Source organism: Sturnus vulgaris, chromosome 15 (assembly GCF_052056855.1).
Source record: "Sturnus vulgaris isolate bStuVul1 chromosome 15, bStuVul1.hap1, whole genome shotgun sequence".
Taxonomy (NCBI): Eukaryota; Metazoa; Chordata; class Aves; order Passeriformes; family Sturnidae; genus Sturnus; species Sturnus vulgaris.
In genome coordinates, this window is record NC_142257.1 from 13,217,531 (window position 1) to 13,233,239 (window position 15,709).

The 15,709-nt window shown below is 34.9% G+C and overlaps 1 protein-coding gene across 8 annotated transcripts in view; it reads right to left on the bottom strand.

The window, feature by feature from the left end:
• The window catches only part of GABRB2 (gamma-aminobutyric acid type A receptor subunit beta2), a 179,751-nt gene that overhangs the window by 104,242 nt on the left and 59,800 nt on the right, over positions 1–15,709 (bottom strand). For all 8 annotated transcript variants that reach the window (XM_088173812.1, XM_088173816.1, XM_088173810.1 and 5 more), the window contains one exon: positions 5,424–5,644. In XM_088173812.1, the coding sequence (XP_088029938.1) occupies positions 5,424–5,644 (221 nt within the window). The remainder of the gene's footprint in view (positions 1–5,423; positions 5,645–15,709) is intronic.

Genomic DNA, 15,709 nt, shown 5'->3' on the forward strand with positions numbered 1-15,709 from the left:
ACAGGTCTCTTCCTTCTTGCAGAAGATATTTTGGAATAACAAGGATATATGAAATATTGTAGGCAGTCCAAAGACTTAATTCTAATTCACAGAATGACACAATTTTAAGGGGTTGGAATGGATCTTAACAGCCATCCAGTCATAAACCCCTTGCCATGGGCAGGGACATTTCTCACCAGGTTGCTCAAGCCCCCGGACACTTGGCCTTGAACACTTCCAGAGTTCCAGCTAGAACAAATGATTGTATGACTTTAAAACTGAAAAATGGAGCTTTGCCTCCAAATGATGCTTAGGATTTAATGACAATTAAGCCCTATTGGAAAAAAAAAACAAACAAACCCAAAAGAAAACAAAATTCCCAGAACCCAAAAACTCCTTTCTCTAAAACCTCCAAACTAAAACAAACAACCCCTCCCAAAAAACAAACACTGCCCCCCCTCAAAAAAAACCACCAAAATCCCCAGAATAAAGTAGCAAAATAAAGATCAAATGCTTTATTGAAGGGTAGCTGGTGCGAACAATTCAGCTCTAAAAGAATATGGTCTGAGAACTAAAGAGATTTGCAAAGAAATTGCTTTTAAAATTGTCCATCGGATTTCATATACAATAAGCTGCCTATGAGGAGTTAAACTGCTGAACAAAAATCCCCAGTGTTGTTTTACCAGGGCAAAATGTGAGAGAATCCATTTTACTTGCAGAAGTGAAAATTTCCAAGTGAACTTGGAACTTGGAACTCAGTGAGCAGACAGCAGAAGGCACAGCTGAGACAACACAAAATGCAGTCATCCAGGACTGTTTAAGATTCATGTGACTCAATGCTGGTAGCAGGAAATAGAGAACAAAGCAAAGCTATCATACATATAATTCTCTCATTTGTGGGAGATTACTGTGTTCTATCAGTCAAACAGGAATTATTGCTGGCTGAGCTGGAGACTCATAGTTTGTAATGCATTAGATAAATCTTGGCAAGTAAAACTGTTGGGCTTTCAAATGGGAAAAATCTGTAATTTTTGAAAAAAACTCCTCTGTTCTGCTTCCTTTTGTTTTCCTTTGGTTAAGAAGGATGGGCACACCATTACCTCACAGAACATGGTTCATATCAGGAGTTCTGTATATATTCTATTTTTCTGTAAAAAACTCCCACAAACTTCATTTACAAAAAGCATAAAACCATCCTACTGAAGAGATAACAAAAGCATACAATGCTCTTGGTCATGTACTTATCCGTTCTCTACACACTGTCACAGAGCTCTCTTGTGAGGAATGTTGGGACAAGTATATGCAGGAGTAAATATCTCTGTAAACAGCCTGGTAATGGTGCAAAACCACACAAAATATCTTGGTCTTCAGCCACTTCTTCAACTATATTTAATCCTTGTATTCCAAACTAAATTTTCCCCCTTACTTTGTCACATGGGATAGCAAGACTCTCTATCAGCAAGGAGGCAAGTTCTAGAAAGACCATAATGTAGTGACACAACAAGCAGTAATTCTAAATTGGCAAATAGAAGGATCTTACTTGTTGCCATTCTCAAATCTTGCTTTCTCATTCCTGGAAAATAATTCAAAAAACTTGGTGCTTTCAGAGGCTGCAAAAGTCGGAGAAGTGATTCTTCTCTAGATTTACACAGAAGAAAGTACAAATACAGCTGAGCTTCCCGTCCACATTTCAGAACAGATTTGATGTCAAAAGTCAGGAGAAATTTTGTATATATATATATATATGTATATATATATTTATGTATTTATCATTATTTATTTATATATTAAAAAAAATCTGAGAAATAAATCTCATCTACTGTAGAACCCATTTCTGCTAAGTGTATTATATAAACCAGACATTTTAACACAGAGAAATTTAGTTAAAACCATATCTTCAGTTCTGACTACATAACTTATTCAAGCCTTACTCAACCCACTGTAAACTATTTGCTATCCTAGAGATGAATGTCTAAATTTACTGTTCTAAATGTTGTCAAATCACTAATATCCTCTTGCAACATAGGAAATAGTAACTTCCAACATAGTAAATTTCCCTATAATGACTCTTCATTTAAGACTACATGTTTACAATTTTTTACCATTTAGATGTTTAAGTACATCATCTATTGAACATCCCGGTCCTGGCAGCAATGAATAATTTTCTTGACAGATGGAATATGAAAAAATATGAAATAAAACGTTTTCCCAAAACATAAATAGCTGGCAGTTATCCCTGAGAAATAAAAGTCCTTCTTAACTTAAAAGCAATCAGCATGTCATGTCGTCTGTAAAAAAAAGTCAAGAATTTAGTTATGCCCTTAATTAATGTCCTGCTGCAGTGAAGAAGACAGACTATGAGGACAACCAACCATTTACATGGGCCTATTCATTATCAGCCATTTCTCTTTCTTTCCCTCTTTCTCTCCCCTCTTTCAGCAACAGCATAATCTAGGTGGTCACAAAACTGCTTCTTAGTCCTTCCGGAAATTTACCTTCCCAATGTCAATTCTAATCAGATTTGACAAGCACACCATGTATGGGTTCTGCTCACAAAAACAAAGAGGACAATGTTAATGGATCACTTCTTGCTGTATGAAATAGAAATTCAACTATAGGGACACAAAAGAAAGGGATGGTTACATTTATACCAATAAGATCACTTGCAGTTCAATGAATTTGGTTACAGCAGTCAAGGTAAATGCAGCCGAATTCACAGCAACATTTATATGTGTGTGTATGTGATGATTATAAATAGATGTATGGGAAGGTAAAAAAAATTCAGACTGACACTTAAAGGAATCTCAGTTTAGACAAACGAATCCCAAAGTAAGAACGTGTGAGTGCAGGTATAAGCTAAAGAAAATTGCAAAAAAAAAGTAGATTGTAAAGTAAATGCAGCAACAACAGTAGTGATTTTCATAATAATAGTGCACATGGGGTTTTAGATATGTGAGAAATACAACTAGGCAGGCATTTTCAGGATGTGGAAATTACTAATAAGCAAGAATTAAATATATCAGTACTGCGGACACTTGAAATAACAATAACTCTGAGTTGAATTTATATTAAATAGATAGATAAAGCTACTTAGAGCTATAAAACTAAAACCTTAATATTAGAATGAGATCATTGACTGCCACTTGGTCCAGGGAAGGCAAAAGCAGAATATGGCCAGTCACATAACCCTGTTGTGTTACCACTGGTGCATCTTCTCCATACAGCCCAGCCTTTCTGAGACCAACTGAGCTGAGTCATAGGAGGAGGAATCGATTCTGCATTTCACAAGACTTGTCTGTGGTTCATTAAGAAGTAGGACATACAAGAAGGCGTTTTCTTATCATGACGCCTATTAGGTATCTGTTATGTTCCATAGTCTCTCTATTCTCACAGTCCCTAAAACACACCAGAACCAGCGGTGTCCTTCACCTCTGTGCTGTTCAAGTACACATTTGCCATAATAGTGAAGGCAACTGCAGTCCCAAGTCTTAGTGCTGGCCCATGCAGTACAGGTTGATAAACATTCTGCCCCTGCCCTCAGTTACAGTTCATTGCAGCACAGCAACACAACAACGGCAGAATTCACATCCATCATTCATCTTGTGCCAGCTTGCAGGGCAAAAAGAACACTTGAAATGCACCAAGTAGAGTCTTAAAAGAGATGCAAGAACTGATAATCCCAAATATGACACTGCTAGGTGTACCAGAATACTCGAGAATTATTTCCTAATTTTACCTGGGGCAAAAAGCTATCTAAATATCTTTAACTCTGGGCCATGCACAAGTCCTCCGATAGAAAAAGGCCCATTTTAGAATTGTTCTAAAACCATTTTGGATAACATACCGTGATTGCAAGTATTGAAGAAAATAACTCTGTGAAATAAAGACTCAGAGCATTAATAATTATTCCTCTAATTACATTAAACAGCTTTAAGTAAAAAATAAACAGCATTTTGCTTTATTGCATCTCATAAAAGACTCATAAAAGACACATAAAGATTTGCTATTTATGCTGAATTAAAAGGAGGAAGGGTTTCACCTAAAACAATGAAGCAGTACCAACACTGGTTCAGCTCAAAAAAAAGAAACAACAAAACCCTCAAAACCTTAAACAAAATATATTTTATGAAAGGTTTTAAGTTTTTGAAAAACATCAAAAAGAAACTCCCAGAAAACAAAACTTTCTTTTATGTGATCCTTCTATGGACAATTTTTTGTGAGCTCGTCTTACTGTTTACCAACTTTTAAAAAAATAGAAATTATTACAGATGGTTAAGTAGTCAGAATAAAAAATGCCACAAATAGTGAAAAAAAGTTAGCATTACTGAAGACATTAAATCTGATATTTCTAATTTATTCTATAAGATAATAATAAAGATTATGAGTTCAGAATCTTAAATTGAAAACTACACCAAAATCATTGTTATTCTTGCTCTCACTCCATTAATATAAATGTGTGTTATGTAGTTGGTTTATATTTCACTTTAAACTACAACTCCATTTCAAGGAACCAAGTATCTGTTGGTTCACTGAACAATCACAAAAACTCCAGACTTGCTCCCAGCCATAGTGCTAGAGCTTGAACTGTTCCCACAGAAAACACAATTGGACACAACAAACATTGGTAAATACAATACCCAGCTCTGCAGCATTTTCTGTGGTTAACCCAGACAATGCTTTCCTGCTATTTTGTTACCTACCCACACGGCATTAACAGTCACCTTTTGCAGCTGTATTTTTAAACCAATTTCTCAGCAATTATTGATCCTGCTAACATCACTAAACAGACTATTTCCAAAATTTCCAGAACTTCTCAAGAGTGAAGCTTTTTTGTTGATTTCTCCAGTCACCCCTCTCCATAGAGTCATACAGAACAACAGGCTGTAAAACATTTCAAGTCATACCCCATATAATATCTCAGTCATATCTCCGTGAAAATCAGAAAGCTGATTAATCTGGGTAGTACACAAAACAATCCAATATTCAACCAAAAATATTTTTAAAACACAGCAGTTAAACTATCAGTTCAGCTGTCACATATATTTTCTGTTTTTTCCTCTAATCCTCATTTTGTATTTCATATTTCAGTTCCTTTGAAGAAGCAGTTCTAAACCAGGCTTTTAATGCAGAATGGGTATTTCAAATAATAGTTACAATCTTAGCTGTTCTTAATACAAGTCTCTTAACTGGACTAAAAACAGAAGTTTATCTCAAAAAATGGTATTAACAAAAATCCTTAGATTTAGAATACAGCCTTAGAATAGTTTTTTTCTTGGAATATCATCAGTTATATAGAATACAGCAATAAAAAGAAAAGCATTATTCCAAAAAGAAAACAAAACAACAACAACAAAAAAACCCAGCAAGGAATGGTTTTTATTTTTAGCTTTGTAATCATGGTTTTAAATTAAGAGACCAAAGAATTAGAAATGGTTCATACTGACCTGAGTCCATAAAGGACTGTTCCATCTGGATGCAAACGAATCATTCTGTTCTTCACAGTCACACCATGAACAAATGACTTCTTGTCATTCAGGAAGTAGGTATCAGGCACCCAGAGCTGATCAGCCACTCTGTTGTCCAGAGTAAGGTTTAGAGGTATTACATTATAGGACAGCCTCTTATCCCTCCATGCTTGCTGGAAGTACATTGTCAAGGTATAGTCCTGTAATTAGTAAATACAAACAAACAAACAAAAAAAGTTTGCATTGAAACATATATACACATAAAAAATGACAATGCAAATACACATGTATTCATTATAACAGTTAACACTTCTGTTCAGAATTTCCATAAATAGATTTATTTATTTTTACAGTACTGAACATCTTGTATACACTTACTAAAACAGCAGTGAGAACCCATAGATGGAGCATTTACATTTAATGAATGACTTGGAAGTTCTCATTTCAATATTTAAAAATAAAATTTTAAAAATCATAGAAATTTAACAGTCTGCAATTTCTGTAGCACTTTACAAGCCTGCAAGTTCTAGGAAATAGGAACATTCACAGATCCAAATTTAAAGGTCTCCACAGTATTCAGCAGAGCTCTGGATCAAGCCTTCTGTCTCTGAAGTTGCACCCAAAGACTTCCCTAAATTAAAATATCGTCAAAGTCTGTTAACTTTGCCTTGGGCACTGAAACCAATGGGAATTTTTTTGAGGTTTCTATGCTATATACTCTTAATCTTAATTTTACAGGTGAAGTAACTGGTTACTTCAGGGAGTCAATTCAGAGAGCACAATTAGCATCTCAATAAATATTCACGGTATTATGAGACTTGTCTTGATGCAGGCCACCACTGTACAGTGTTACAGAGATGTTGTGACCTCTTGGTGTTTTAAAGAATAATACATTTATAAAGGTTATATATTTGTAAAAACTGTTATACAGATACAGAATAACCATTCTATTTAGCCAATACTAAAAAAACCCTCTACAAATAATACAAAGTATACTGAGAGCAACCCTGTGGAGAAAGACTTGCATAAATGGCAATATTAGTTCTCACTGCCTGTTTTATATGAAGGAGAGTCCACTATTTAAAGTATTTTTTATTACAGTTGAAAAAGAAAAAATTATCTTCCTGCTGAACTACTTTAAAAACAAGTGTATTTTACAAGCATTTTCATTTGAAAGGATGTTTAATATATGAACACTCCACAGAACTGCTTAGAAAATACAAAAATAATTTTTTCTTATTCTGCAATTTCACAGACTGAACACTCCAGTAAGAAATCACTGAAATTGGGTTCCTGTAATTATTCTCTTTACAATGTACAAAGTCCACCCTTGAACTATGGAAGGCCTTGTGAGAACTATGGCTATTTCAGCAGAGTTCTGTAAGCAATGACACAGCACCTTGAAACTAAGTGACCCTCTCTCTTCTGCAGAACAGTGTGCATTCAGATGAATCACTAAAAACTGTTTTTTTTGTAGAAATGTGCATTTCAGTGGTGGAAACACTCTTATTTTTTGCCTTATCCTTCCCCAGAAGAGCCCATGTACATGAGCTTCAAATCACCTCTTCAATTTTCAGTGAAGCAGGGGGAAATACATGTTCTGCTGTGAATAGTTACTACATTCTTCCTTTGCTGTCTGCTCAATTGCTGTTCCTGTCTGCACTGGTTAAAGGTCAATCTCCTTTCCTTGCTGTGCCCCTGGCCATGCCTGGAATCCCGGCACCTTTGGCCAAGCATCACAACAGCGACTCTGCAAGGACTCAAGTAGGTAAACACCAAATAAGCTTTCCCAATTGTTTAACTACCAAATCCATTCAACTGGTAGGTGTTCTACAATCTGATCAGTTTTAACGATCTGAAAACCTCTTCCCCTTCCCACCTCCCCAGGATCAGGATGAGATTCTACTTGCAAGAACATTCCACCTACATCTGAAGAATTTTACTGTTCTGCAGGATTTGATTCATAATCAGCTATCAAAAAATCTTCAGTAGGGAAATTTATTAGTCTTCATTATACTAATATATCACATCATAAGTAATGATGTGTAGCAATTTTTTTTTCTATTATGCTTGGAATGCTGCATTTTATTCCTATTCCAAGGAATAACCTACACGTATTAATATACTGCATAATTACATAAACCATGTTTTCCTTTTTACACTTCAGTAAAAGAAGAAGAGAAGAGGAAGAAAAACTCTAAACATACATGGTTCATTGCATAGAAGTGAATTACATAAAACTGTGAATTTGGAGCACTGGCATTGCTGAAAGAAAAGCCAAGTCATCAGGCTGGAGTTTAAAATCAAACACATTGTGTTTCAGAAAGGGCTGGTGCTCTGACTAAAAATTATTTGTCATCTGTTGGCCCTAGTTTTCAGACGTGACTGGGGTTTCTGATGGTCAAAACAGAACTCCACTGAAATTGTTATAAAATTCTCACAGGCTTTTGAATTTAGGTTTTTATTTTTACTGATAATTTTAAAAAGCCCCATCTTTAAAAAAGACATTCCAAACTAAATATTTCAAAGTGAAATTGATAAGAAAGGAAAAAAGCAAAACCTGTCACATAAACTGCAATTTATTCCTTAGAAAGGAGAGAGTCATCTGTTTTCAAAATCCCAAATTAAAGAGTAATTCAAAAAAGATATGCAGGTACAAAATGCCCCTAAAGTATCCCAAGACCCTTTATACTTTGAGATTAAGAACATTTTCATCTAATAGGAATACTACAAGAAAAAAGTCTGTTAAACTCACATTAAACATGAGAGTTATTATTACATAATAATATCCTATTCTAAGGATAAATGTCAAAACACACATGTAAATATCTCGTCTCTAGGAAGAGAGGCACACAAACGTAGAGGAATAGAAGTAAAGGATTATTTTAATTTGTTAAGATTTAGCATCCTTTTAAATTCACAGGATGGGATTGTTAGAAACAGTATAAGTTTGAAGAGGAAACAGGAGCAAATTCATTTTCACAGCCTTGGACAAGGGACTAATTCTAATGAGCTGAGAGAACTCGAAGCCCAAAGCTCCTGATGTCTGTGTAAACCATTACACAGGCAGAAACTGCAAAGGTACAGACTGTTTGCAGCAAAGGCACATAGACATTATTTCTCTCATAGAAATAAAGAGGATCCTCAGTTGCCCTGTACATGAAATGCTGTATAAAACTGTATTCATGTTTGCAATAAAAACCTAGAATATAAAGAAGCAAAAAACAAACAAACAAACAAACAAACAAAAAAAAACCAAAAAAAACCCCCAATAAATAACAAAAAATAGTATCAGTTTTGTAGCTTTCATTATTATTACATTGTTTGCCTAGATTTAAATTTAATTAAATTTTTTGTTCTGTTCTGAGCAAAAATGTAGGCATCAGAAAATGGATCATTTACCCCTATTCTATTGTGATCAAAGAAGTCTCCTCTTTTCCTCACCTCACTTTTCCACTTTTCATCGTCTTTATTTCATACAATGAACAGACAGCAGCAAATATAAGCCAAAGGTAATCTTTATGCATAATTTTCCATATGAATAAAAAAATACCAGTTTCATTAGTATTAGCATATTCATGAGTAACTTTTGTCCTGCACATTAACTCTGTGCAGTGGCTGCCTGCAAACATTTTAGTCGCTGAAAGTATAAATACACAGAAGATTTAAACTTGTATTTAGATAAATGAAGTATTACAGACAGACATGGTGTCAGTGAATGACCATCAATTTCAATGGTGCAACAGAAGATACTGGACAGGAAAGCATCAAATCTGAATAGTGGCATTCTTATTTATATTCTCACATTTCATTCATGCTCTCAAATAAATGCTTAAGCAGCAAAAAAAAAAAAAAAATCAATTTGAGCCTATTATTAGTTTAAAAAGATTAGAACACAGGCTTAGCTAAACCTACCTATGGGCCAATAACTGACATATTGCTGATCCTCTTTTTATATTGGAAAAAGGATCAAGGCAAAAAAGGAAATAGAGGCCATGAATATTCACAATGACAGTGGGTGTCTAATGCAAAAGAACTCTACCAGATGTAAATTTTTTCAAAGCATGATAATAAGGTCCAATGTGAGAAAACACATTTAAAATACAGCTCTTTCTTCTGCATTACACAAATGAGGACTGATTCACACTGCAGCTTAAAACTGTAACCAACACTTGTATTAACAGGGCTAGAAAACAGCTACTGAAACACTGGAAGCAATAAAGGCAGGAAACTTCAGAGAAGATAAAAAAATCCAGAAGGAATATACAATATCTAACGTAAATAATATACATTCTGTATATTGTAAGCATAGTGTAAGATAGCGTGAAGTGAAGAAGCTATTTATCATTGCTCCTCAGTAATGAATGGAGAACTCATTTCTGGTGTGGCATAAGTCCACTCCTCATCACATTCCTGGTTATTACTAACTTGTAAAAATGCTTTACTACATTTCCACGTATGGCTACTTTAAAATAAAATAATTTTCCTCTGAAAATGCTTGAAGCTGAAGATTTTGCCTGATCACTATATTTATTGAATACATATATTCAAAAAACTATTTGTTGATAACATTTTAAAGTGCTGATTGACAATCCTCTTTCAATCCTCTTTTTCTTTAAAATCAACCACTATAAACATGTTTAAATGGAAATTATCTATCTCAGTCTCTTATTGAGAAAAAATAATGTAAAAAGTCTGCTTAGTGCTGGAGACACCACAAAGTGACTTATATAAAAGTAGAAAGAACTGTTGATGGAATGGGTGATACCAAAAAAACGCCAAAATAGTCATATGCCCTTTCAAAAAAAGTATTTTTCACATGCTGTTAATCTTTACTTCAAAATAAACAAAAAACCCCCTCAAAATAAATAAAAAAGCCACAAACAATGACATCAGGAACTTTACACAGAATTCAAGTTGAACTCTCTCAGTCTACCAGAACCCATTTCCCATGCTGGCTTTAAACCTGTGAAACACTTGTAATTAACTTAGTCTCCTAAAACTTATGAGGGTAGTTTTCCTTAACGGGAATTCTCAAGTTTATGAGCTTTCCAAAAAGAAGAAGATCCCAACACCAAGCTTACCATTTATTTTGCTGCAAGTCTCCTGGAATTATTCATCAGAAATTCTCATTTGTCAGCTGAACAAAGCAGCAAAGATGGGCTGTTTATATCCCACTACAGTTCTCAGAGAAACACAAGTGTTATAGAATCAAGCAAGAGACTTGGTTATGAAAATCAAATACAATCAGCAGAATTTGACTCCTTCGCATGAAAGTTTTGATCCTGATTATATGAAATCTGTAGAAAGAGACTGTAGGATTTCAGCAACAAGAGCATGAATTTGTGTCTCCTTAGCACTACTGATGGTAGCCAATATTTATATTGTTTCTCCATGGTGATTTAGATAATGACAGCCTCACACTACAATGGATTTCACACACTGAAGTGAAATGTAGCAGTTCTGGCTGCTATGTTTCCTGTAACCTTAATTAGTTTAGTAAGACACTGTGGCACTTGATTTTCATTTCTGACAAGTCATCCAGACTGAAGCATGATACTGCACTTTTCCCAAGCCAGCAATCTACATATCACTCCAATCAATGAACATCTGCCATAGGTCTTTTAGCTCTGATTTGCTGTCTCTTGATAATAAGAGGAAGATTGATTAAAGTGAACTAGGACTGAAAACTGTATTCTAACTGCTACTCGATCATGAGAGTCATGTATCTTGAGATCCTCAGATTGTTCTCTTTTGAAAGGATCTCGTCATCCTGATACAGCACTTCAGGATTCTCAAATGAATAAAGCAAATGCAGAGTATGATGAATAAATGCAATTATGCTCACTTAAAAGAAGTTACGAAAACACTAGTTTTCTGCCTAGACAAAATTATTATTTATTTGTGTCTTTGAAGTAAAATACAATATTTTAGGCCACAAGAAATATCAAAAAGTTCATTTATATTTGAATTTCAAAGCTTTCTTTACCCATATATCTCAAGTATTTCCCAGACCTCACAGATCATTCCCTATGTAATTGTACAATTCCACAAATCTTCAGAAAGGTAAATACCTTCAACAGAAATCATATTTATATTGCTTTTTATTATAGCCTATTATATAATTGTCTTGCAAAATAGTAGAGAATTTGTTGAAAATAAAAAATAACAAAAAAAAATCATTATATTCATTAAGTAGAGTGGAAATAAACCTTGTCACAGTGTAAGCTGGCTTGTACTGGGCAGTTAATTTGGCCACATATGGGAGAAGCAGCCTGGCCTGGTAGACAGGCCTCCAGGAAACAGAGATAGGACAGATTTGGAAACAAACAGGGATTTGACCCAATGAATCCCAGCCTAAGCTGCAGAGGCTGTTGGTCAGAGGGCTGAGCAGCCTGAACTTTGAACCAATCACAGGTGCTTACCTGGGAAGATTAAGAAAGGTATTTGAGGTGAAGAGGGAACAATAAAGAGGCTTTTTGTCACATGGATCATAGAGTGCTGTGTCTCTGTCTCAGGCACAGCGCTAGTCAACGTTACAAAACCTGTGGTTAAGAAATGGAGATCCAGCTGAAGGTTTGATGAGAACAGATGGTGACCTAAGATATTGTTTTGCAGAAGAGACCGAAGAGTAAAAACCCAGAAACAGCAACCAGAACCCTGACTGTCCGACACTTTTGCGGGGTAGGGAGGGTGGCACAGGGAGAGGAATTCCTAGGTAAGAATATAGTTATTGATAGATTAAATATGGCTTAAATCTGAGAATTCAAGCTTTGCCTAGATGCAGAACTAAACTGGCATAACATTTGAATAAGTGCTCTTTTCCCTTATGCTTTACAGATTCCCAAGTTCCTTCACAAACAAACAAAGCCTTACGAATTCATTCAGAGACTGAAAAGATTAGCAAGTTAATGCTGCTCCAGATCATTGCAATTAACCTCTGAAAAATGTACTAAATTAGTACCAAAACAAATAGGTTTTAATCTACAAATAAGTATTATGTGCTTTAAGATAAATATTTTGCAATATTTTTCAAGGAGACTTATGTAAATGAATAAATATTTCTAGAATTTATTTATAAGCATAGCCTTGCTTCCTTCAATCAAGGAGCTGTCATTGCATAGAGGCATAGAGACTCCAATGACAAAAGTGCCATTAATATTTCTGTTATCACACTACATAGCTCCATGTGCTTTTCTACCTCTAAAAGAAAGTGTAACAATCTCTAAATTGTCAACCACAGGCTTAATACTGAAACAAGCCACAAAGTTATCTCAATTAAAAGTGTAAATGTAGTTTCAATATTGGAAAGTTAAGAGAAATTGCTGACAAAAATTTGAATATCTGAGCTTCAGACTGAATTTTTATGCTTAGTGGTGTTGAGAAATACAATGCTCTAACAAAAATATTTCCCTTCTGTGCTTCCATTTAATTTGGCTTCCTGAGGATGCACTTCTTGAAAAGGCAGATTATATGAATATTTTATTGGATCATTTTTTATAGGCAAAACAAGTTACTTTGCTATGTTTAGTTTGCATTTAAAACAGATGAATGTTCTAGTATTTCCTTTCAGGTGAAAAGCCAGCTGCCTCCTTAGTTAGCAATGGAGAGGTTTCTACAGGAAACAGACACACTCAAGAAAGCATATATATGTATATTCTTCATTTTCCTAGACACGTTCCTATATAAGTAATTTTTCCATTCTGGTAATACTGTTACCCTTGGCTTGTCCAATCTACGTCATATTCCCTCTGTGCCACAGAGTACCTGAACAATTTAAGTGGCTTTCAGCTAAGTTTTCTGGCCTTTAATATTTTCCTTATAAGGCCTCTTTCACAAGTGAGAAAACCAATAATTTTAGCTTTGCTTGTGATGGAATAACTGTGAGATTTAGACATATAAAATCTTATCAACCTACATGAAAATTCCCTTTTGATTAAGAGGGGCAAAGACAACATCCCAGATAGCCTTACTGTAAGACTAACAGTTCTATAGAAAAGGAGTACAGATGAATATTAATCAATGCCGAGCCAATACTTGAAGTCTTGGCATTATGCACTTACTAAACATCACCTTAATTTTAATGATAAAAATTTTAGAGAGTGGAGAAGCTCAGATGAAAGTATTGAGCTGGATTTTTAGGAGGCATCAGAGTGAAATTCCTAATCAAGCTGGACAGTCCTATAACTTTTTCGAAATTTAACTGAACTTGTGGGTAACCAACAGTTAATAAACCCCTGCTACATTAGCACTGGGAAAGTGGACAAAATCAGGGTGCTTTTCTTAGTGTTGCCCTACACAAAGAGTTGGATATATAATCCAGACATAAATTATTAATTAATGAACTAACTGCTTCTTGACATTGAACACAGTCACAATTTTTGTTCTGACTTGGAGTATCCTTTAGCAAGATACAGGCTCAGCTATTACAAGTTTTGTCAAAGTAGTTAGGATTATCTTATATTTGTAACACTTCTAAAACTAGATCACGGATATATTTAATAAAAAATTAGTGTTTTACAGTAAATTTTAATATCAGCTCAAAAAGCAACATTTACACAGATTAAACAACAATCACACAGAATACTGATGTAAGAGAGAGGCAGTGAGCGAGCATGAGTTGAAGAATATTTATAAAATAATCCACAACATTTCCTTTAATATTTAGTTCATTGCAGAATTACAAAAACAATGGGATACATATTTCCTTTAATAATGTGCTGTATAACTGAAACACAATTAGACTAATTTATTTCTTTAACATATCACGACCTCTAAAAGCCATTGATACTTCACAAAAATTTACAGGACAAAACCAGCCAGGTCTGTGCATGACATATCCTGAGTTTATTTTTGCTTTATTTTTCTTCTAAATGAGCTCAGAGTCCTTCTCCCTTTGTCTGTATGCATACAGTTTCTCACATACTACTACTATTAAATACTGTAAATTTTTATGCTAATTTTCTTGGCAGTTTTTGTGGGTTTTTATTTGCTTTTCTTTTTCTTCTAAATCTTTATCAAACGCATGCACTTTGGAAACAGAAACAAAGATGTTTCTAGGCAAGGGTGATCTCGCAGTTTTCTCATGCCATTCCTCAGTCCCGTGAGGAGCACCAGCAGCAGTTCTCTCCTCTTAAACACTGTCACACTCCACACTTCATCCTCTGCCCTGCTGATTTCCAGCTCTCTAAAACGATTTGTTAATCCAGCAGTAACAAACCGACACCCTGATAGAAGCAATGTGCTCTGGAGGGCACAAATCTCCCCTGGAAACATCTCAAGAAGTGTTTCTGTATCTTGGTGCAATATGCTAGAGGCTATACTGCAAACTGATGTGTTTCCTCCCCATTTACATATAAATCTTGTGGGAATAGACAAACTCTGATTCAGCCCTTCCTCAACCACTAATCTCTTGCATACTGCAACCTTATGTACAGATTTCATGAAATATGAACAGTGAAGAGTGTGAGGATGAAAAAAAGCAACAGTGTCATATCACCTAGACCATTTTCTGTATTTTAAATGCTCTCCTCCCCGAAGCCAAATATTTGACAGGCTGTTTCCTCTCAAAAATGTCAGGCACTGCAGAGAACTGCCAGTACTTAAGTAAAATGACGATTTATTATAAATACATATAATTTCTTTCAGTGATGACAAGACTGCGGAAGGCTGGTAGAAGGTCCAATTTACATGACAGCACAACACTTCAGCAAAGAGAATACACTTAACTGAGACACTGCAAGAGAATAAATTATGTATTCAGATGAAAGAAAAATCAATATTATTATGCTCTAGGAAAAAAAAATCTGAAAAAAAACAGGTGGAAAAATATTGTATCTGTAACAGTCATTAATTATACTCTAAATTGTTCATGGTTTAGCAAATATTGGAATAGCTCACAGCAAGAATTTCACTACAAGTGCCTCTGTTACAAAGGTGTATTTTCCTCTAGTTCAACCTCACACTCAAAGCAAGATCAACTGTGAGGTCAGACCAAGTTGCTCAGGGCTTTATCCAATTTGGTCTTGAAGACCTTGAAAAGTGGATTAGAACAAGTCTTTAATAACAATGAAATTGCTACTTGCATTTAGAAAAAAGCTCCCTATGCTTCAAAAAGGAAAAATCAGGATGGTCACCTTAATCTAGCAGTGACTGCAACTTAATTTCAGTTTGAGTCAAAATCACCATTGTCTGATTTTTAGAGCTATTGCACACTACTGCTTTTATCTGTTCTGTTTAGTGTATTATTATTCCAGTCTTTTTGT